At 46.2% G+C, this 23,058-nt stretch overlaps 2 protein-coding genes across 4 annotated transcripts in view; one reads left to right on the forward strand and one right to left on the reverse strand.

Annotated features, from left to right (window-relative positions):
* Nucleotides 1–23,058, forward strand: part of CADM3 (cell adhesion molecule 3) — a 244,558-nt gene that overhangs the window by 153,472 nt on the left and 68,028 nt on the right. The window lies entirely within an intron of this gene.
* Nucleotides 16,428–18,914, reverse strand: LOC146049737 (uncharacterized). The gene is made up of 2 exons (XM_083166347.1): nt 18,306–18,914; nt 16,428–17,431 (listed from the first exon to the last, which is right to left on the reverse strand). The coding sequence occupies exons 1-2, from the start codon at nt 18,717–18,719 to the stop codon at nt 16,541–16,543; spliced, it is 1,305 nt and encodes a 434-aa protein (XP_083022473.1). The 5' UTR covers nt 18,720–18,914; the 3' UTR covers nt 16,428–16,540.

Raw genomic sequence — 23,058 nt, forward strand, 5'->3', positions numbered from 1 at the left:
GCAGTAATATCAGTGATGAGGTCACGCTTATCGTGCATTGCTCTTCTCTTTTATTAAATTATGGGCCTTATTCTGGTTCACTCGCTCCCTGCTTTCGCAGGGTAGAGCAATGTTTTACTACTGCACATGGGCATTTCTGAGCATGTGCATATGGTTGGTGCGAGTGGGTGTGGCAAACTGCTAGTTCACCATACCGTTCGCACCTACCTGTGCGGGCAGTGAGAGTGGGGCGGCAGTGATGGGCTGTGCCCATGAGAACGGCAGCATTTCATGGGTGTTCCCATGGAAATTTGGCATTCCCATGGAAATTTGGCAGTGACATGGCTGTCGGGGGCGGGCAGCTGACATCACCGGATTTCAGCTGCCCGCCCTCTTCCCCTACTGGGAACATGCCAAACTAAGACACCAGACAGTGTAAGAGTTTTGCAATTCAGTAGTTGGTCGGCGACTATCGACTGATTTGTCCCCCGCACCCAATGCTGTGAATGGCTATTTATGCAAAACACCCATTCGCAGTCGCGCAGGGAACTCGCCGAACAAGGGAAGGGGCGGGCGGCGTTAAATCCACACACATCGCTGCGAAACACAGCTTTGCGTGCGGACTGGAATAAGGTCCGGTATTTGTCTGCTTTCCTGGGGCTTTCCTGAATTATCTTTAGTTTTGCAGGAATTACTGAAGCATACATACTGAGATGGCTTGATCACGTGAATCATTCTGACCTCTATCAGACAGACCATAACAGTGAAAGCAACCATCTGTTTAGTCACTATTGGGGATGCGCTCCTGTTAGTAAATAGCTTCCATTACCAATTCTATTTTATACGTTCTGCTTATAAAGTGGTGGTAGTTTTCCATAAAAATAAAATTGCACCTGATATTGCATGCAGTGCTACAGAAAGCCGGGTTGTACATTATGTGTATGATTTTGTAACCACTTTTTTTAAATAATAATTTCAATCCTGCTGTCAAAAATACATTTGGATGGTAATACGACAAATAAAAGAAAAAACACAAATGGAAATAGTTTCATATAAACAGATAAGTAGATGGTTCTTCTAATGCAGAGTCTGATATTACTGTTAATCACTGCTTATTATTGCATATAATACAATCAGGGTTCTATGCTGAATCTCCATAGACAATCGGGGACATTTATGTAGATTGGAGGGTGTTATTTAGTAGCAACCAATCAGAATCTTATAAAAATGAATGTAAGAATGTGATTTGTTGCTTTGGGCAATGGAACCATATGAAGTATATTGCACCGGTATAAAAAAATAAAATAACCGCTTTTGGGGATAGCATCAAGAAACCACAAGGTTCTGATGGAGCAGATATGGCTTGGGATATCTGGGGCAGGCAAGCCTTGCTTGTTCTGCTTGTGTCAAGTTCGAAAATGACATGCAAGACCAGCTAATTGGCCATGTGAGAATCCTGTGCATTGTGAAAGTTTTATTTTTTATATTTATTTCTATCTATTTATTAGCTTGTTTGCTATGTATCTTATATTAATCTGTGTTGGCATCAAAGGGAACAATAGTGTTCATTCTAGCACCCGCCATATTTGAAAACCCATGCAGTTCCTCTTCCCTGCCTGGGGTGTCGCTGTGGGGTTTCTAGCACAGGACTGGTTTGCATATCAGTGCTGATATACAGAACACACTGTGGTGGAAGCACTACAGCAGACAGCGACACCCCAGGCAGGGAAGAGGAACTGCATGGGTTTTCAAATATGGCGGGTGCTAGAATGAACACTAAACAATAAGTTCTTTAGACAATGCAGAAGATGTTTACACAGTGTTATGGGGCTGCCATGGCACCCACAGTCACACAGCACATGATGTACGGAATAGAGAGGCTTGGAAGAATAGTCTGTGCTTTTTTTTAACGTGTGACATCTGCCCTCCTCTCTGTTTATAAGATATGCTGAGAGTCTGAGTGCTTGGGTGTTTGTAACAGGCTGACTATGTCTGACAAAGTGTTTTGTGTCTGTGGCATCACCCCCCTCCTTCTTTTCTATCTAACATCACATGATGTCCCCAGAGATGAGAACCTCAGCCATCTTTAGTTGCTCTCCAGAGAGTTAATGAAAAGGAGATAATGATCTGTAGAAGGATAACGAACAACAGTGTCGATCAGATGCTATTAAGAATGCTTAAAGGGTGCTTAGCTTTGCCTATTTCGATGGAGTATTCGTGCTTTGAAAAGAGAACCCCGGAAGAACATTAAATATGAAACAATAGAGGGTGCCACACTAAAAGCTGCTGAACTACAGATGGGGCCGCTCTCCCCCTTCCCGCCAGCGCACCATATCTGTAGAGCTGGCATGCGGGGACGCGCGAGCCCCATTCTGGCAGACGGTGCATGGCCGGAGCGGCTCCATCTGTAAATAGCGACTAAAAAGTTTATTAAATCGTGTGTAATACTAAGCACATCACATAAATACATAGGTCACATTATCAGAGCCGTTATTAGACTCTTTGGTGCCCTGGGCCAGAACGAAAACTGGTGACCCATTAGAGACATAAGATCCATGCCCTCATGGGATTTTACCACGTTAAAAAAATAATCAGCATTGCAATTTAGCAGATCTGTGCAGAGTAGTGTGGCGACACATGCAATCCCATGCAGCCACACATTATCAGCGGCACTGCTGATTATTGAATAGAGTATCTGACTGCGATGCCACAGGTGATGGGTTCGATTCCTGGGTGTCAGAATTTTCAAAAGTAATAAAGGGCAGTGTAACTGAATAACAAAGAGCTCTCAATGAAGTCCATGATTGTTTTATAGGTATTAGCGATGGAAGAAGACAGGTATTGTCAGATGTTGTTGTGCCACAAGGAGGAGGGAAGCTACAAGTGAAAGTAATAAAAACAGATTATAAACAAGTGCCTCCAACAGCGCCCCCTACCATGCAGTGCTGTGTGCTACTTATGGCCCTATACACTATAGGAATGTTAACCTGCTGTCGATCTGCAGCAACGCCCATTTGTTGCACAGTACCGCCCAACAGGCCTCTTAGTAAATAAGTAACCGATAGTGTCGATTGAAACAACCACCCATATAAAACAATCCTGTGTTCCAGCTGAGAAGCCTGGTGATTGGTGAGTGCCTGTAAGACAGACAGCTCCTTAGAAATTGATATAGTAAAGTAGCATTCATTCTAGCACCCTGCATCTATCAAAACCCGTGCAGTTCCTCTTCCCTGCCTGGGGTCTCGCTCTCTGCTGTAGTGCTTCCAGCACAGTGGGGTCTGTATTTCAGCACCGGATATAAACCTGAAAGAATATTATGCACAATATTTATGGAATCATTTGAACTCCGCTGTTTTATTTAATTTTAAACAACATTTGAAAAAAAAAAATAGTTTGTTGTTGGCACTTGTGCGCTGTTTAACATGAATATATATCTGGATTTCCAGCAGGCATGGTAATGAATTATTGACATGTTTTGCATGGTGATTACCCAGCAGCCACATGCCAGGAGCTGGGGAGATTATCCAGTGTAATGCTAGTTATTTAAGTGAAACTGTTATTATGTGATAATAACTCTTATGTAAGATTAATAACAGGGGGATGTGCTGCTCCAGGTTGTATGACATCTATGAAATGCTATAAATACAGGATTTGAAAACGAACACGTATTTAAGGAATATAAGTGCGCACAGCAGTAGACAAATGGGGTTAAAAAAACAAGCACCAATGTTGAACAAGGGTTTGGGAACATGAGTGCTGTTTACAGTTTGTAAAAGGTTTACACCTCCAGCATTAAGGGTTGTCATAGGCAACCATTAATGGCTATAGTGTAACTGGCCATTGATGGTAACAGACAATGGGCCGGATTCACTGAGCTTCAAAAGGAGAGTTATAAACAGCCAGCCAATCAGTTCTTACCTGTCATGTCACAGACTGTGTTTGAAAAGTGTCAGGCAGGAGCTGATTGGCTGGTTGTTTATCACTCTCCAGGTTATCACTTTTGAAGCTTAGTGCATCTGACCCTATGAGGGAAATTTACAAAAATACTAATGACTAGGAATACGCCTATTCGTAGCCATTCGTAACCGTATATGGCCGTAAATTCATATTTTGGCATTTACAATGGCTGTTATACGGGTATTCGTATTCCAATCGTATTCCTATTTCCAAATACGAATGCATACGCCATCGATAGAATACAAATACGAATCACCATTCATCCGAATGTAGATTCCAAATTTACTAACCAGCCGTATGCTAAATACGGCCGGTACAGGACCCAAAAATACACCTGGAAAGTACTCCTCAAATACAATTCGTACGGCCTTCTAGCCCATTGGGAAATACAAATCCCGTAAATACTGTACGGCAGATTAGTAATCTGCCCTATTTACAATTCGTATTTTCCCGAAAATTTGTCCAATGTGTATATTTTCCCCTATAAGTTGGATGACCATCATTGGGTTTACCTATGGATGATCATCCATTTTCTATGATTGACTGTCCCATGGGCCAATCAGAACCAGGGGTTGTGGCTTCATGGGTGTCAGGGAGGTAACTATAGTATGCTTAGTGTCTAGGCACCTTGGTGAAATAGATGGAGAGAAGCCACCTGGTTCCCCTAATCGATGGCAAAACTATTCTGCGTCGGGCATAAACCATCGGTGATTATGAATTGTCGATGGCCATGGTCTTATTATGGCATGGCAGCCATTTTTCTGTCTATTTCCTCACCAGCAGCAGTATGGATTCTAAGCATTAGAGCGCTCAGACTCCATTTCGCATGTGCAGATCGTCGTAAACTTGGTGCAGCGGCCATTTTTCAGGCAATTTCTGCAGTGCTGCTGCCTCAGTCACTGGACTTTGGAGGGTAAGTATTGAACAAATGGGTGCAGCTTGTGCAGTGTGGGCCCCCTAGGGCCAAAATGGTTTGGCACAGAAATGTTTAGTCTCTCAGCTATTTAAAGTTAACACATGAAAAGGTTTAAATTACTTTTTCACATTTTTGGGGGCATCAATGTCAACACCTGAACACGTTGACCCCCGTGTGCATGCAGGGCTTCGATAGTTATTCCCCATACAGTTATGCCCCTGTCACTATATTATGCCCCAAACAGTAATGCCCCTATCACTATATTATGCCCCACACATTAATGCCCCTGTCACTATATTATGCTGCACACAGTAATGCCCCTGCCACTATATTATGCTGCACACAGTAATGCCCCTGCCACTATATTATGCTGCACACAGTAATGCCCCTGCCACTATATTATGCCTCACATAGTAATGTCACACTACCTGCTCATTCTCCCTCCCAAAATGACCTTCACCATTTCTAGAGTGCCTTCTTTGAGTCAGTGGCCATATTGGGAGGTACAACAGAATTCTATGCAGCCTGGCCATCCACATGCAATACTGTGCAGTCAGTGGCCGTAGACAGCACGGCTCACCCAGCCCTGACGTGATTGGTCACGCCATCCAGTACAATAATAATGCTTTATTACAGTATGGGTGGAGCATTTCCCAATGGGAATCCTTGTGAAATATTTTATATTTTTGTGGTTTGACTCTTTTACAAGTAGAACTGTAAGGCCGAGTGTGGGACTGCGTGTACGTAATCCAGCTGGCCTGTGTAATATAGAGGTCTGTCACTGGGACTACTCTAAATCCGCAAAGTAGAAAATGATAGTTCTTTGTATTCATTTGTGGACATCTTTATATCTAGTACAACAATATAAAATGTGCCAATAATGTACGTAACGTGTAAGGCAATGTGTCATAGGCATCTGGCCAAGTTCCGCTGTGCTTCATCTGCGACTGTGTACGGGTTTCATCTGTGTGTGTGTATAAAGTCCTAGCCCAGAGTCTCTGGTACACTGCGAGCGGCATTTCCCTGCATTTATCACTTGTGTCCTCTCAGATGCGCCGGACGTCTTGTACTGTATGGCACATAGACGCTCGGTGTGTGAGGGGACACAACTGTGTCACTGGCATACATATAGTGCCTATATCTATCAGTACCCCATGATCCAGGGGGCCCCACAACGCACACGCTGCACCCATTGCTTACCCCTCCAGAGTATTGCATTGGCAGCACTGCAAAGTCACCAGTTAAATGGCGGCGTGGCCGTTTTGTGCAAGCGCAATAGGGAGATCACTAGGAAAATGTCTGTTACGCCATTTCCCTGTCAACCAGCGCGTGTGTGGTAGAGTTTAGTAATGGTCACCGCTCTGCTGCCGGAATAGAGAGGAGGGGTCTGGACAAGCCCCCTCCTCTCATAGTACACCCCTAATCTGGATATACACGCACATTCATATACTAAACGACTGCAGCTAAATCAATGTACAATTACCATAACTGCAGAAGATAAAGTGAGGTAAAAAGGTCACTTTATGCAGATATAGCGGCGGTGCGCTCCATTTACCCCAATGACCACTGAACATGATCCCATTAGAATCCAATTATAATCCATCTTGTATTCTTATAGTGGATATAGGCAGGGTCGATGTAAGGCTTCTCAACCTACCCCCCACCCCCTAACCACACACTGTCCCCAATACCCACTTTCCAGCCCCTCAATTGAAAGTGTGGGGACGGTCTTTTAGAAGTTCCACAGCCTCCACCAATGAACAAGAATAGACAGCTTTCATTTTGTGCTTTGCAGATTTGGTGGCATCCCCGGATCTGGGCATCCTAGGCAGCTGCCTAATGTTAGATCCGGCACTGGACGCAGATGTTAAACGTGGCTCTTGTATAGCTGCCAACATTGTATATTACCCTTCCAAGTTCTGGCCCATATTGGCAACTTACCCTACAGGCTGGCACTGGGCATCTCTTTTGTGTGAGGCCAAAACAGAATTTTCTCAGGGTAAGGGTTGTATGATCTCTCCAACAAGCGCAATCAGCAACCGCTGATTGGTGTCACAACTGGATCACCAATTAGGCCACAAAAGCTCCCACCAAGGGCCCCACGGGCTCAGAAGGGCCAACATTACTCTAATTCTTTGATGCTGTCGGCAAGATACTCTGGAGGGTAAGTATTGAAACATAATGGGCGAAGGGTTTGCTGTGTGTACCCCCTAGACCCCCAGAGGCCCACACACACACACACACTGTACCCATTATAAATATGCCAGTGTATCTGTCCGTACACCAACAAATTAAGGCCAGGTACCCGAGTGAACTGCCATTAATTAATAGCTGGCTGCCAGTTCCGGCACATTTACTAAACTGAGTGACACAAATGTGCGTTTTATCACACAGACAAAACATGACGCATGTCCCTTCCCCGTCACCTACCAGATAATGAAGAGAGTCACACGTTATTGACAAATACGCCCCCTCACCCCCTGCTCCTTCTCCGACTTGTGATTTAATGTTGTTTGCAGGTTACATTTTAAAATAAACTGTGGACAATCTTGGCTTATTTAACTGCAAATCAGCTTAAGAAATCCAATTAAACTAGGCCTACGTTTGACACCTCTGTCAGCGGAAACACAACACTGAGAGGCAGCGTGTCAGGAAAGATCTTCCTCCTTGTTGATATATATTGACCTTTAAGACCTAATTATGTGTACCAATTAATGCGGGCATCATAATGAGAGCTGTGAGACCCCGCACCCCGCTCCTGCCTGTAATAGCATGCAGGATTGGGGGGGTATATTCCAGGCTCTTTAATAATTCAAGTTTGTGGGCACTTAGCCGCGAGACTCTGAAAATCCCACTCCTGAGGCTACTGCCAGCGAGGATAGGAGATTAGTATCTATGATTATATATTATGTCTGCCGGCGGCTTCAATAGGTGTCCCACAGAGCTGGCAATCTTTTGGAGCTGATCAGTAATTGCAATCTCAAGGACTGGACATCGGCCAACTGAAGTACAGTATATAGAAGCCTGGCGGCTGTCCGTATATGAAGCCACTTATGGAATAACTGCATTATCATCCTGCTGAATGGTACTTTGTTGTCATCGATTTTCCCATTGAAGTGCCGTTGGGCATCTAGCAGTCCAAGGGTTAAACCATCGTTTTCCACCCTTCGTTGCAGTGCAGATTTTAAGGCTGTCCATTCTGAAGTCCATATGGTTAAAACAAGTTGACTGAGGCACTTATTAAATTACTTCTGCTCAATCATGGATATCCTAAAACCTGGTCTGTAATGAGTTTAGGGTGAAATAGGGTGAGAGATTTGGTAAGAAATTGCCAAGTTTTTTTTTTTTAAAGCGGCAATCATTTACACTGTAAAATCAAACTGGTTTTGCAGTGTAAATGATTGCCGCTTTAAAAAAAACCTGTAGATTTCTTACCAAATCTCTCACTTTCTGGTTCTCTCATCCTATGGGGTTAAAGCAGAGTTTCCCAAATTCCACCAATACAGTTCAGCAGGGACTAGGGACGCCAATCCCAGAGCATTTTTTTTTCAATCCAGGGGCCCGGAATTGAAGATGCTTAATCCTGGGCTTGACATGCCTAATAAAAAAAATAACATGCCCCCGTCCCCCCAATCTGGCCACCCCGCACACTTACATGGGCGGGCAGCTGGGAGCAGGACAGGCAGCAGTAGTGCAGGGATGGCCAGTGCCTACAGGAGCAACTGGGAGATTGGTAGCAGCAGCAGAGCGGGCGGGTAGTGCGTCCCGGGGGGGGGGGGGAGGGATGCGGCGGTGCGTCCTGCACAGCGAGACCTCTGACCATCACTCTACGCAGAATACTCCAATCCTGGGATTGAAATCCTGGCAAATTTGGGGCTAAATCCCGGGATAAGTCACCCTAGCAGGGACAGATTGGGGCTATAAAACAGACCAGGAACTCCAGTGGCAGCAGTTAGCCACTGGAATACCATCAGGCCATCGGCATTCTCCATAAATGGCAGGTGGCCAGTCCGACCCTGCAGTCCAGGTTTTAAGGATATCCATGCTTGAGTCTATGAATTCTCACCTCCTGGATTTGCCAATCCAGACTGTGATTAGTGATAGTGAAGCTCTCGCCTTTTATTCCGCCAGACTTCCCTTACTTCTAATGCGCGATTCTCTTGTGGAAAACTTATCGTATAGTATAATGAATAATGACATAAAATCCTTATGCGCGTCAGCTAGTACTTGGGGAAAATATTCCGTGTCTCTAATTTAGTGGCCTAGTTATCATTATTGCAGAGCTAGAGAAAGTGTGCGCGGGCAAGTTACCACATAACATGTCAACATGGCTGTTATTTCCACATTCACAGTGACATAAGGTTAAAATGATCAATGTTGAAAGAAAGTCAGCATGTCGACATTGTGTAACATTTTCAGCTGATTGTGTCCCTACTCATAGCCTAACCCCAACCTGTCACTACCCATAGCCGGGATAAGGTCACTAGGTCTACAAGCATTAGGTTGATATAACTAGGTCGACATGACTGAAGGTCGACATGCAGGAAGGTCGACATAAGTTATGTCAATAGGTCATTAGGTCGACATGGGGTTTTTCACTCTTTTTTTTTTGGAGCCGACATGTGCCGACAGGTGGTATTTCATGCCCTACCATCCACTAGGGCGTGGAGGGGACGCAGTGCTACGTTTCAGTGTCCATGTTGACTGTGCCAAAATTTGGGACCAAAAAACTGAAAAACCCCATGTGGACCTTTTCAATATCGACCTTCCCCATGTTGATCTAATGCTTGTGTAGACCTAATGACCTGTCGACCTTTCTGCATGTCAACCTTAATGCATGTTGATCTAGTGGTGTCGACCTAAGGCTTGTCGGCCTAGTTGCTGTCTATTCAATGATCCATACCCCCATAGCCTAACCCAGGGCTGGGCAACACCGGCCCTCCAGATGTTGATGAACTACACATCCCAGCATGCCTTGCATCAGTTTCAGCATGGCCACATAGCAAAACTAATGCAAAGCATCCTGGGATGTGTAGTTCATTAACATCTGGAGGGCCGGTGTTGCCCAGCCCTGGCCTAACCCCTACCAACAGCAACGTAATCCTTACCACAGGCTAAGCCTTACCTTAGAATACTTCCCCGGTTCCAACTATCTGCCTGAATGTCTGTTCTGTGCACTCAGTATCGATAGTGAATTATTATATTAACATGTATTTACAGTGTCCGCAGACACTGGTGGAATTCCCTCACTGTACTTACACACCACATTTATCTGTGGGATTAGAGCAAATCACCCACTTGAAAGCCTGCCTAGCTCCGGATAATGGCTCTCCATTAGTATAATGCACTCTCAGGCTTTGAAAAGGGTCCATTTGCTGAAGAGCTTTGGGTCACGGAATCTTTTTCCATATCTCACACTTAAATCATAATAATCAGCTTTTCCTGACATTTCAGCATCTCCTCTTCTGGTCCTAGTGCAGTGTTCTTCTGCCGGGTGTAATGTCTCCCTAAGCTCTGTGATCTCAGTGCTGCGTTAGTGCCTGCTAGGAGCTGACCGCACTCACAAGAGACCGCATTAAAGTAGAATACGCCTCCTTAAAATACAGTCCAGTACAGCTTAGTTACCTCCAGCTACTGTGTGGCTGTTGCTATATTAGCTCCAATATGCCAACATCTAAAGGTTTCTTTAAAAAAAAAAAAAAAAACACAGCAAAAAGTGGCACAAAAAAAACTTTTCTGTATTTTTATATTTTTAAGTGATGGGGCAGCCCTGATTTGAAAAATCTTTTACTTGCACAAACAGTGGGGCTAATTCAGGCTGGATCGCAGAAGTAATCCAACCCGCATTATGTCCAATGGTGGGATTCTGGGCAACGGACGGGTCCTGCGATGGCAGCGCAGAAGAGCGAATGCCTCTGCACGATTGACAGGGAGAGGTGCCTGGGTGGAAGGGGCGGGGCAGCTGGCTTCTATGTAAATGGAGGAGTAACGTCCCTGTTTTTGGGATAGTAGAGTGGCGGTGTGCAGGCGGGGATGAGGGAACCAGCATGGGAGCAGGGATGACAGGGCAAGCGGAGTAAAGCAGGAACAGAATGCATATTCCCTGCTGTTATATATTTACATTTATTAAATAGATCCCAGAATAACGTAAACACCGACGCTGAAAAACAATTTTTTCGTCTGTGAGAAAGGTTATTGGTCGACAGTATGAAGGTCGCCATACATTAGGTTGACCACTAAAGGTCGACAGGTCAACACATGGAATAGGTCAACAGGGTCGGAAGATCGACACATGCATTATGTCGACAATAAGAAGGAAGGTCAACAGTCAAAAGATCGACACAAGTTTTTCACATTATTTGGGCTAAATGTCATCATAAGTCGACACGGACACCGTAACAGTGTACACCCCCCCCATCCGCATGATACGCTGCGCTCCCCATGCATCAGGCACGGTGTCTCACTGCAATTGGCACTCTGATACAGTATATTCTCCCTCCACATCCTAGTCCAGTAATGGCTAACCTTGACACTCCAGCTGTTGATGAACTACACATCCCAGCTTGCCCTGCTACAGTTTTAGCATGGCCAAATAGCAAAACTATTTTTATTTGAAGAAAAAAGGGTGAACAACTCATGTCGACCTTTTCACTGTCAACCTTCCAATTGTCGACCTAATACTTGTAAGGGCCGTCCGACAAATAATCCCCACAAATATTCTTTGCAAATACTATATAACACCTAATGGATAGATTTCATGTGCGTGACGTATGGACATACCTGTGCGCGCGTACTGTATGTGCAGTACTGTATGTGCAGTACTGTATGTGTATGTGCAGTACTGTATGTGCAGTACTGTATGTGTATGTGCAGTACTGTATGTGCAGTACTGTATGTGTATGTGCAGTACTCTATGTGTATGTGCAGTACTTTATGTGTATGTGCAGTACTGTATGTGTATGTGCAGTACTGTATGTGTATGTGCAGTACTGTATGTGTATGTGCAGTACTGTATGTGCAGTACTGTATATGTGCAGTACTGTATGTGTATGTGCAGTACTGTATGTGTATGTGCAGTACTGTATGTGTATGTGCAGTACTGTATGTGTATGTGCAGTACTGTATGTGTATGTGCAGTACTGTATGTGTATGTGCAGTACTGTAGGAATTAGAAATCTGTTATTCTCCTCTTTCTTTGAGGTAAATGAGGAAGCCATTTTTTCTCACCTGAAAGATGGCTAATGTGCGATAAGCAAAATATCTACTGGGACGCGCTGCTTCTATTAAAAGGCTTAAATGCGAGATTAAATCAGCAATCACTGCCAGGCTGCATAAATAATTAAAACGAGGTTCTAGCTGAGGTAATAAGATTTATTCCCGGTCTCAATCAATCCCTCCTGTCTTCAGGCCTCTCACATTGTCATGCAGCTAGCCTCCGAGGGTAGGTTCACGCTGGTGTTTGTCTGTGTGTTCTGTAATGCAAGTACAAGCACGTATACGCCGCAGTGTGGGCATGTGTTTGATCTGCATTAGCAAGTGCATTCAATCCATTTTTCCATTAAACACATGAATGCTGGATAGAGAGCCGTTGGTTGTAAACCAGCATTGTGTTTTGGATTTGGAATTGTTTCAAAATTGATAAAACAGCAGAAATCGTGTAACTTGGTCCTTTTTTTGTTTTTGTTTCTGTGTTATTATTGGCATCGATAATATTAATTTCAAGGCATCGTCAGTCTCTCTGGAACAATTGTGGCAGCTGAAATCTTGAGGGAGGGACTTACATGGAATCCATAACACGCAAGATCCTTTTTTGAGATCTGAACAGTGACTTGGTTCTACTCAATACCCTAAAGTTCTACTTGGTTCTGCTGGGAACCCCAAAGTGACCTCATCCAGGACTTGGTTCTACTTGGAACCCCAAAGTGACCTCATCCAGGACTTGGTTCTACTTGGAACCCCAAAGTGACCTCTTCCAGGACTTGGTTCTATTGGGAAACCCAAAGTGACCTGACCTGGGACTTGGTTCATCTTGTAACCCCAGAGTGACTTGAGTTGTGACTCCATTTTGAATCGAGTCCCTTAAATTTGGGTTACCTACTTTTTTTATCTCCTCTTTGGAAGAAGCCTGGAGATGAGATGCTCATCTTCATTTTTGGGGAGCGGAAACAGAGCCTGGTGTCCTCCTGTCCCGACCCCACCACAGGCGAACCCAGCTACTGTATTTGTAGGTCTAAGACAGTGGTCAGGGAACTCGGTCCTCATTACCCCACGCAGTGCATGTTTTGCAGGTCTCCTCACAGAATAACAAGTGAAATAATTAACTCCACCTGCGGACCTTATAAAATGTGTCTGAGTAATTAGTACACCTGTGCACCTGCTGGGTTACCAGCAAAACATGCACTGTGTGGGGTAATGAGGACCGAGTTCCCTGACCACTGGTCTAAGAAGAAGGGGCCAGCTAAAATTAGGCAAAATATGCAATTTGTGTCATTTTAGCCCCACCCTAGAGAGCCACAATTGCTGGTATTTGAATGGCGGAGGAGGAGGAGGAGGAAATGGTTGTGTCCATGGACAAGCGGAAGGCTTGCACACCTTTCCGGGGGCCCGAGAGGGCCACTCTAATTTATGGAGCCTCCTTTCCTTCTGGGAGGGTGGGCAAGTATGACTCGGGGTGTTCGGTTTTCAGCAAAGCCAAACTGCTCATCTCTAATACTGACAGATGTGTCATAATGGAACAAGAAGCATTGACAGTAACACCCTGCACTGCAATCCCCATCAAGCACTAACATGTACGGTCTGATTGGGGATCATCATTTTTATTTACACATCCAAGTACATAGCCTTACTAAGCCTTGTGTACTGTAGCTCAGGAGAATACCGTCCAGTCACTAAGATAGAGCCTTGCTCATCAGTAAAACAGATTTATCGGGTGCTTTTTAGAAGACAAACATCCCTTCCAGATCATCTTAGGAAGCAGAGGCTGTGACTCCTGCGGAATGTGCTGTTCGCAGCATCTGACGCCCACAGGATGCGCAGCTTCTTCAATCCAGCTTTGTTGCAGTTACTGTGGCCTCTGACATCTTTAAAGATTTATTTAAAGGGACATGGCACAATTACTGTGGTTAGACACGTGCTATACACAGTGATGTATTATGTGGCTGATAACATTAATGGGCAGATTCAGCTATGGGAACCTTATACGTGACTATAACACAGGTTATTTCACCCTCTGCTTGTACCCCGTAGAGGGTCGAGAACCCCCCCCCGCGCAGTTCTGTAAAAGTAGGCAACCCTGGTACCATGTCCACCGTTACAATAAAATCCAGGAAACGCCTCTCTGACCGTGCCACGCGCTCAGCGGATGAGTATTCATCCTTGATAAATATTATTACTGTGTGTATACCAGGGGTGGCCAACCGGTCAGAGGTAAAGAGCCGAAAAATATCTGTACTCAAGCTAAAGAGCCAACAACATGTGCGCACCTTCGACGCGCGTGCCAAAAAAGGGTCAAGGTCTATTTGGACCCCTTGGGTGGGTGTGATACACATATGCCTCCAATAGTGCAGTGCCATATATACATATGCCCCCAATAGTGCCAGATACACATATGCCCCCACGGTGCTGGGTATGCCCCACGGTGCCAAAAAGCTGGTATGCCCCCACAGTGCCAAAAAGCTGGTATGCCCCCACAGTGCCACAAACTGCTATGCCCCCACAGTGCCATAATCTGCTATGCCCCCACAGTGCCATAATCTGCTATGCCCCCACAGTGCCACAAACTGCTATGCCCCCACAGTGCCACAAACTGCTATGCCCCCACAGTGCTAATTTCCCAGCAGCAGTACTCACCGTTGTTGCTGCTGCTGCCGGGCGTGGAGAGGACAGTCTGGTGTCCCCCTGCAGTCCTGTCATGTCACTGAGGGGAGGAGAGCACAGCACACCGCGCGTCTCCTTCCCCCCCTCACTTCCCTGTGACTGGGCCGTCCACCAATCAAAGCTCGCGGGCCAGCTCCTGATTGGCTGCCGGCCCGCGAGCTCTGATTGGCGGATGACCCAGTCACAAGGATGCACAGTGAGGGGTAGGGGAGATAAGCGATGTGCGCTCTCCTCCCCTCAGAAGGAGAAGGGATTCGAGGAACCGGCAGCGGGTGATGGGGACGGGGACAGACGGTGGGCGGCGGGCAGCAGTGGGAGCAGGAGCCACACTTTAACAGGGGGAGAGCCGCATGCGGCTCTAGAGCCACAGGTTGGCCACCCCTGGTGTATACTATCCGTTCAATTAACATACAGTAAAGGTGGGTATACATGGATAGATGTGTCCAACGATTCGATCTCGCTAACGATTCGGTCTGAACTCCTGAACCAACGATTTCATGACAAAGTGAAACGATTCACCTAACGATTTGGGACAAACGACCGATCGTTAGCGAGTCGATATCGTTGGTCGTTTCTCTTAAAACACAGACGATTGATCTAGTGTCCTTTGAATTATAAATAATGGGCGGAATAATGGGTGTGACTTAACAGGGTAGACAAGCATCCTCCATTCTACCTCACAGCAGTATTGTTGTTGGAGAGACTGGATTTATCCAGCTACTGCAGTGCTTTTGCTAGCAAAGTGTGATTTTGGCCTGTTTTGCTCACATTATGGATTCCTATCAATACCAGCTTGCGTTGTGCTACGCATATCTCATGCTGAAACGTAGGGATCCAGCCCGAAGGAGGAGGCAGGCGAGATCCTGTTGGACCAAGGAATGGCTACTGAGGAGGGACACTCAGTCCCACATGTCTCTCCTGGTGGAGATCCGAGGTACCCACCCCTGTGACTACCGGAATTTTCTGCGAATGGATGAGGACACGTTTCAGGAATTGCTACGTCTGGTCACTCCGATCATCCAGAAAGAGAGCACTAATATGAGGGCGGCAATTTCTGCGGAGGAGAGACTGGTCGTCACCCTGAGGTACCTTGCCACAGGAAGATCCCTGGCTGATCTGAAGTTTGGCTCCCTGATCTCACCTCAGGCATTGGGGAGGATTATCCCTGAAACTTGCCAGGCTATTGTGGAAGTCCTGAAGTCTCAGTACTTTAAGGTAAGCGTAAATAACACATACAATATACTCAGGTGCCAAACTTTTTTTTTATTTTAATTTGTACACCGGTGCACATTACGCAAAACATATTGCTGCTTTTGGATTATCAAGAATAAAATAAAACATGTCACATGATTTTTAAGTGGCAAAATAAATTAAAAGAGAGCCATGTATGTGAAAAATGTTAAGGACCTCCATTTTCATTCACACACTATCGAAGAAGGTATGGAGTTGATGTTAAATAGTGTGGTGCGTAGCAAGCAACCGAGACAAATGTGTCCCAAACACGAGAGACAAAACAATAGACCACCAGTGCAACAAGCACTGCATCACACATCATTAACTATGAAAGGGAAGCTGAATGTTTAATCAAAGATGGATGGTGGTATTCAAGTATCACATGGGTCAACAAACTGCAGCCCTACAGATGTTGTGAAACTACAAATCCCAGCATGCCTTGCCACAGTTTTGCTTTAAGGGAGTGTTAAAACTGTGACAAGGCATGCTGGGATTTGAAGTTTCACAACATCAGGAGGGCCGCAGTTTGAGGACCCATGAAGTATCATATTGAAGCCATTAGTGGAAACCACAAAAATGTTACAGTTGAACCACATTTTTGCCGTCATCATTGCAGTCCTGCAATGCACTATAGATGACGTCAAATGAGGTCGAGGGAAATGAGTTTGCAGGTTGATTCTGCTCTGGCCTGGCCATCACTGTGCGGGGATAGGTGGGGGGTGGGCTAGTCATGTGGAATGGAGCAGTGACCATTCCTGCATTGGACTGGTATGTTTTACCTGGGTCATGCAGGTCTGGGCCGGTGGGCGTCACTGTACGGGGATAGGTGGGGGGTGGGCTAGTCATGTGGAATGGGGCATTGACCATTCCTGCATTGGACTGGTATGTTCTACCTGGTTCATGCAGGTCTGGGCCGGTGGGCGTCACTGTACGGGGATAGGTGGGGGGTGGGCTACTTATGTGTAATCTGGAGGCGACCATTCCAGCACTGGCTTGGTATGTTATACTGGGGTCATGGTGAACAGGCGTGGCGTTCAGCACCGCACATGGAGGTTCACCAATGTTTGGAGGGGTTAGGTATGACCTTGGGTGGCCTACACTAGGGGGAGGCATAGTGTAATCGCAAACACCTGTTTCTGGTTTGAGGCGTTTGTTCCTGCCACGGTACAGCAAATCATATACAATTCGTTCGAATTCAACCTGTTGGTCAGGATCCATCTTGCGTAATGCACCACCAACATGAGTTGCAAAATTCGCAAAATAATCGGGTTCCTTGTTTAAAACTTGCTCGACTTTCTGTAGTAGAACTGCATTTTGATCAGTAGTCGATTTGGCCGTTGCATCCTGACGTCTGTACCTTCTTCTGGTAGTTGAGCTATCACTTCCAGCATTGGAGGCGACGCCTGTGGATGTTTCGGTAGGGCTGGAGAGAACAGGGGATGCGAGTTGTTCCAGATCCGGTGTGGAAGCCTGTTGAAAGTACAAAAATTATATTAATCTCTTTTTCATTTTTTGATGTGTTCACAGTTTCCATCCAGCACAGAGGACTGGACTTTAATTGCCAACGAGTTTGATCGGCGTTGGAACTTTCCAAACTGCGGGGGAGCAATAGATGGGAAGCACATTCGCATCACACCGCCTGCACACTCAGGATCTTATTATTTCAATTATAAAGGATACTTCAGTATTGTACTGATGGCGGTGGTAAATGCAAACTATGAATTTATTTTTGTGGATGTTGGGAAAAATGGACGCGCTTCGGATGGGGGATCCTTTAAAAGAACTGAGTTTTATGAGCGCATGATGTCTAATAGGCTAAGGTTGCCAACTGTGCCTGATACCAAACATGGCTTAAATTATGTTTTTGTGGCTGATGAAGCATTTGCTCTACACGAACATCTGTTGAAGCCATATGCTCAAAGGGGGCTGACACCTCAACAGCGAATCTTTAATTATAGACTGTCGAGGGCTAGGCGTGTTGTTGAGAACACTTTTGGGATTCTGAGCAACCGCTTCCGTGTGCTACACACGGCAATTAACTTGCGGATTGATAAAATCGACTGGGTTGTGCTGGCATGTTGTGTGTTGCACAACTACTTGCGACGCAAAGCAATGCAACAACAAACTGCCATCAACATGGTCGATGATCCCAATCAACCAGAGGAAGTGTCGAATATTGCCTCTGTTGGAGCACCTGCCCTCCATGAGACAGGGAGTGCACGGGCTAAAGCTGTCCGCGAGCAGTACTTGGCATATTTTAATGGTGTTGGTGCAGTGCCATGGCAGGAGGAGTGCCTACACTAATAGAGTTGTGAATTGTGGGCTTTTGTTGCAGTCAACTTACCAAATCACTGGCTGAATTATCCCCATTATCTTCTGTATCATCTGTTGGCACCTCCTCGACCAAAAGCATTCTTGATGGGCGCTCTGGATCCTGTTCTAGGACGAATTTTAATTGGTCGTAGTACCACAGATTGGTTAGGTACACGTCCTGGGCACCAGCACCTGAAGACCGCGATGCAGCAATTTTCTTGTGCTCCTTTAGAAAGACTGTGCGCACATTCTGGATTTTACGGCGCACCCATTTTGGGCAGGCTTCCTCGTGGAATTGGAGGCTGTAGGTCACGAGGTGCTTTATAGCGAGGTCTTTCTTATTTTTGTTTGCATAGTCGCGGGATTTGACCTTCCATAGGCATTCGTGTTCCTGATAGATCGCAAAAAAGCCTGTAAGGAACTCCCGCTCCCGTTCACTGGTCATGTCTCTGTAATTAAAAAGTTATGTTTTCTGGTTAGTTTTCACAAAAATATGTAGTTGTACACCATATCATGCTTTTGCTTACTAAATAAATGTTATATTGCTGTTACTTCAGTTCAGTTTTAGTATTTTGGATGTTCGCAATAAATGAGGTGTTTGGTGGGCAGCAGCAGCTACATACACAAGGGGTGCAGTGTGTACAACATTGGTGGGCAGCGGCAGCTACATACACAAGGGGTGCAGTGTGTACAACATTGGTGGGCAGCAGCAGCTACATACACAAGGGGTGCAGTGTGTACAACATTGGTGGGCAGCGGCAGCTACATACACAAGGGGTGCAGTGTGTACAACATTGGTGGGCAGCGGCAGCTACATACACAAGGGGTGCAGTGTGTACAACATTGGTGGGCAGCGGCAGCTACATACACAAGGGGTGCAGTGTGTACAACATTGGTGGGCAGCAGCAGCTACATACACAAGGGGTGCAGTGTGTACAACATTGGTGGGCAGCAGCAGCTACATACACAAGGGGTGCAGTGTGTACAACATTGGTGGGCAGCAGCAGCTACATACACAAGGGGTGCAGTGTGTACAACATTGGTGGGCAGCAGCAGCTACATACACAAGGGGTGCAGTGTGTACAACATTGGTGGGCAGCAGCAGCTACATACACAAGGGGTGCAGTGTGTACAACATTGGTGGGCAGCGGCAGCTACATACACAAGGGGTGCAGTGTGTACAACATTGGTGGGCAGCGGCAGCTACATACACAAGGGGTGCAGTGTGTACAACATTGGTGGGCAGCGGCAGCTACATACACAAGGGGTGCAGTGTGTACAACATTGGTGGGCAGCAGCAGCTACATACACAAGGGGTGCAGTGTGTACAACATTGGTGGGCAGCAGCAGCTACATACACAAGGGGTGCAGTGTGTACAACATTGGTGGGCAGCGGCAGCTACATACACAAGGGGTGCAGTGTGTACAACATTGGTGGGCAGCAGCAGCTACATACACAAGGGGTGCAGTGTGTACAACATTGGTGGGCAGCAGCAGCTACATACACAAGGGGTGCAGTGTGTACAACATTGGTGGGCAGCAGCAGCTACATACACAAGGGGTGCAGTGTGTACAACATTGGTGGGCAGCAGCAGCTACATACACAAGGGGTGCATTGTGTGTACAACATTGGTGGGCAGCGGCAGCTACATACACAAGGGGTGCATTGTGTGTACAACATTGGTGGGCAGAAAGCTACTTACATCGCGGTGGCAAACAGTTTTTTACGCGCTGCTCCCTCCTTCACCATGCGGTGCTCCTCTCCACGCAGCCAGGGTGGGACAGGTTGACGTAATGGAGGAGGGGAGTGGTTTCCTAGTCGTCAGCCAAACCCAAATTGGACAGTGAAGAAACGATTACCAAAACGATTGTGCACATCGTTAGCGATTGGTCGCTGATCTTTCTGCATGCAGGGAAGATCAGCGACCTCTACTAACGACTGGCGGGTGCGCGCATCGCTGGCAATATCGTTCCAAAACACGGAACGATTTGAACGATTGGTCTTTACGATCGATCGGGAACGCCCACATCTTTTGCAAAATCTATCCGTGTATACCCACCTTAAGAGTGAGATTGTCAGTAACTATACAGAATAACAGCAGGGGGACTGTGCAGAGTATACTGTAGTACGGTCACATCAGTGCTGTGCAGTGGGGACAATATAAATGCCAGAATAAAGCATTAAACCCCGGACTATGCCTGGAATTCAGAGACTGTGGGCAACTGTCCTGTGCTGTGATAATGACGAGGAGCTTCTCTGACAGGAGAACTGGTCCGCCCCCCCCCCCCCCCCCCCCCCAGACGCTTTGTGTTACTTGGATTCGTAGTCTGAGAACATTACTAGTAATAGGAGGAGATTTAACAACTCACAAGTCAAAGGACGAGAGATGTTTCCCGTAGCAACTAACCATCTTCTAGCTATAATTGATGGGATACAATCACTTGTCCTGTTTAGTTACTGTAGCTTGGTACATCTCCCCCAGAGACAGATCTCTTGGCAACTAATCAGCTTTTAGTTCATTCTATATGGTTGCTAGGGGAAACTTCAAATAGGATCTTTGCTTACCTACGGGGATGGGTCATAGGGTCGACAATCAAAGGGTCGACGTGACAAAAGCTGATATGCAATAGGTCGACGTGGCCAAAAGGTCGACACAAGAAATAGGTCAACATGGGAAAAGTTGACTTGAAAAGGGTCGACGTGAGTTTTTGTAGTTTTTTGTGTCTATGTCAATGTAAGTTGTCATGGGCTCCGTATAAGTGGACTGGGCCCGCTCGCTACACTCTCATATTCTCCCTATGGGCCAGATGCACTAAGTTTCAAAAAGCGATAAAGTGGAGAGTAATAAACCACCAGCCAATCAGCTCATGCCTGACATTTTTAAAACATAGCCTGTAACATGACAGGTAGGAGCTGATTGGCTGATGGTTTATCACTCTCCACTTTATCACTGTTTGAAGCTTAGTGCCTCTGGCCCTATATGTCCATGGATAGTTAAGTATGAAAAACTGCCTTTTGTGAAAAAGAAAAAACCATGAAAACGCATGTCGACATTTTTCCATGTCAACCTATTGCTTGTGTTGACATAATGCATGCCGACCATTTTCATATGTTGACCTTTTGGATGTTTACTTCATTACTGTCAACCTATTGATGTGTCCCCTAACCTACTGTAATCCCACCTCCTAGGGGTGTGGTCCGGGGTGAAGAGAATGCAGAATCGCTCACCTTTCCAGGGAGTCAGGGAAGCCACATGATTTCCAGAAGCCTCCCAGTTGGGGATGCGGTCATTTGGTCTACAGCATGATGTTCGACACCATTAGGTCGACATAGGAAAATGTCAACATGGGTCTAGGTTGACATAGGAAAAGTTCGACATGGTTCTAGGTCGAAAGGTCGTTAGTTCGACGGGTCATTAGTTCGACATTGTCTAGGTTGACAGTCAAAAGGTCAACATGGGGTTTTCACTGTTTTTTTGAGCTGACATGTGCCGACAGGCGGTATTTCATGCCCTACCATCCACTAGGGCGGGGTGGGAGAATAAAATAGTGTGCCGAGCATAGCGAGGCACCGTGCCCGACGCATTGCGAGCGCAGCGGAAAAAAACCATGTCGACCTTTTGACAAATATTTTATAGGGGCACAGATATGTGTTTGTGCTTCTGTTTCATGAGTGGGGCTTCATTCCAGTCCACTTCCCACCTATGTAAACCATTCCATCACCACACCCCCCATCGCCTGCCACTCATAGGCTTATAGGGCGGCTTGCGGCTCCCTTGGAATGTCTGCTCCATGCTGCGGCCAGGCTGCAGAGTGCCGGTGTAACCATATACATAGTGATTTGGGGTAAATGCCGGATTGATGTGAGCACATATAAATGTGATAATTCCTATTCCCCAATTAGACCTCTATTCTCTCTGCTCCACCGTGCTCCTGTGACTCACTCACTGCACTCTCCTCATCGGCTCTCATCAGAATTCTCCTTGTTCAAGTCAGAGGGGTTTTACATGTGTGGCTGTCATGTCAGATTGATGTTCTCTAATAGAGGGACGTCTCTCGCTGGTGACGAGCCATTTGTCTGGAAACATTTGATTTGAATCCGCAGCATATTCTGATTGGCCAACCTGTCCCTCTTCATCATCATCATGTGTCGCATCTCTGGGGGATTGGGGCTGTCAGCTTAGCAGTGACCCGCGTAGTTGGCCACTGGCCACATTAGACGACACCTATTTACTATCATGCCGTGATGATAACACAGATTGTCTTTTGCTGATTATAGCAGTGAGAGAGAATGGGGTTTATTTACTAATATGGGAGTTCTATGGGTTGTTGCTATGGGCAACCAATCAGATTTGATCTATTATCATCTAGAAAGTAAATAAGAAGTAGATTGTGATTGGTTGCTATGGGCAACATCCCATCTTCAATATAACTCCCATCTTAGTAAATAAACCTCAATACAGATGGAGCCGGCCTTGTCCTTGCCCGGCGCCCACCTGAACGTCCCCTCTGGCGAGCGCCAGCGGACAGGGACTCCATTAAACTGGGGCGGGTAGCGGCACCCTGCCCATGTCTGCTTCAGGGAGATGGGCAGGGTTAGGGGGGGGTCCGGGGCGGCAAGGGGGACCGCCGGATGTCGGCGGGGAGCTCCGTTGCCATGGGGCGCGCTCTGGCGGCTGGTGATAGAATCGCCAGCCCTTGCCGAGACGACAGGGGTTACATCTGTATATTATCAATGCAGGTTACTGTAAATATGTCACCGGGGCAGTAGGGGATACTGAATG

This window comes from Crinia signifera, chromosome 12 (assembly GCF_055691185.1).
Source record: "Crinia signifera chromosome 12, ASM5569118v1, whole genome shotgun sequence".
Lineage (NCBI taxonomy): Eukaryota > Metazoa > Chordata > Amphibia > Anura > Myobatrachidae > Crinia > Crinia signifera.

Bases quoted from the DNA above. Each gene is read 5' to 3' on its own strand.
- LOC146049737 (XM_083166347.1), bottom strand. From the start codon at position 18,719: ATGACCAGTGAACGGGAGCGGGAGTTCCTTACAGGCTTTTTTGCGATC. The intron at 17,432-18,305 runs GTAAGTTGACTG...TACTTTCAACAG, and splicing joins ATAATTCAGCCAGTGATTTG to GCTTCCACACCGGATCTGGA.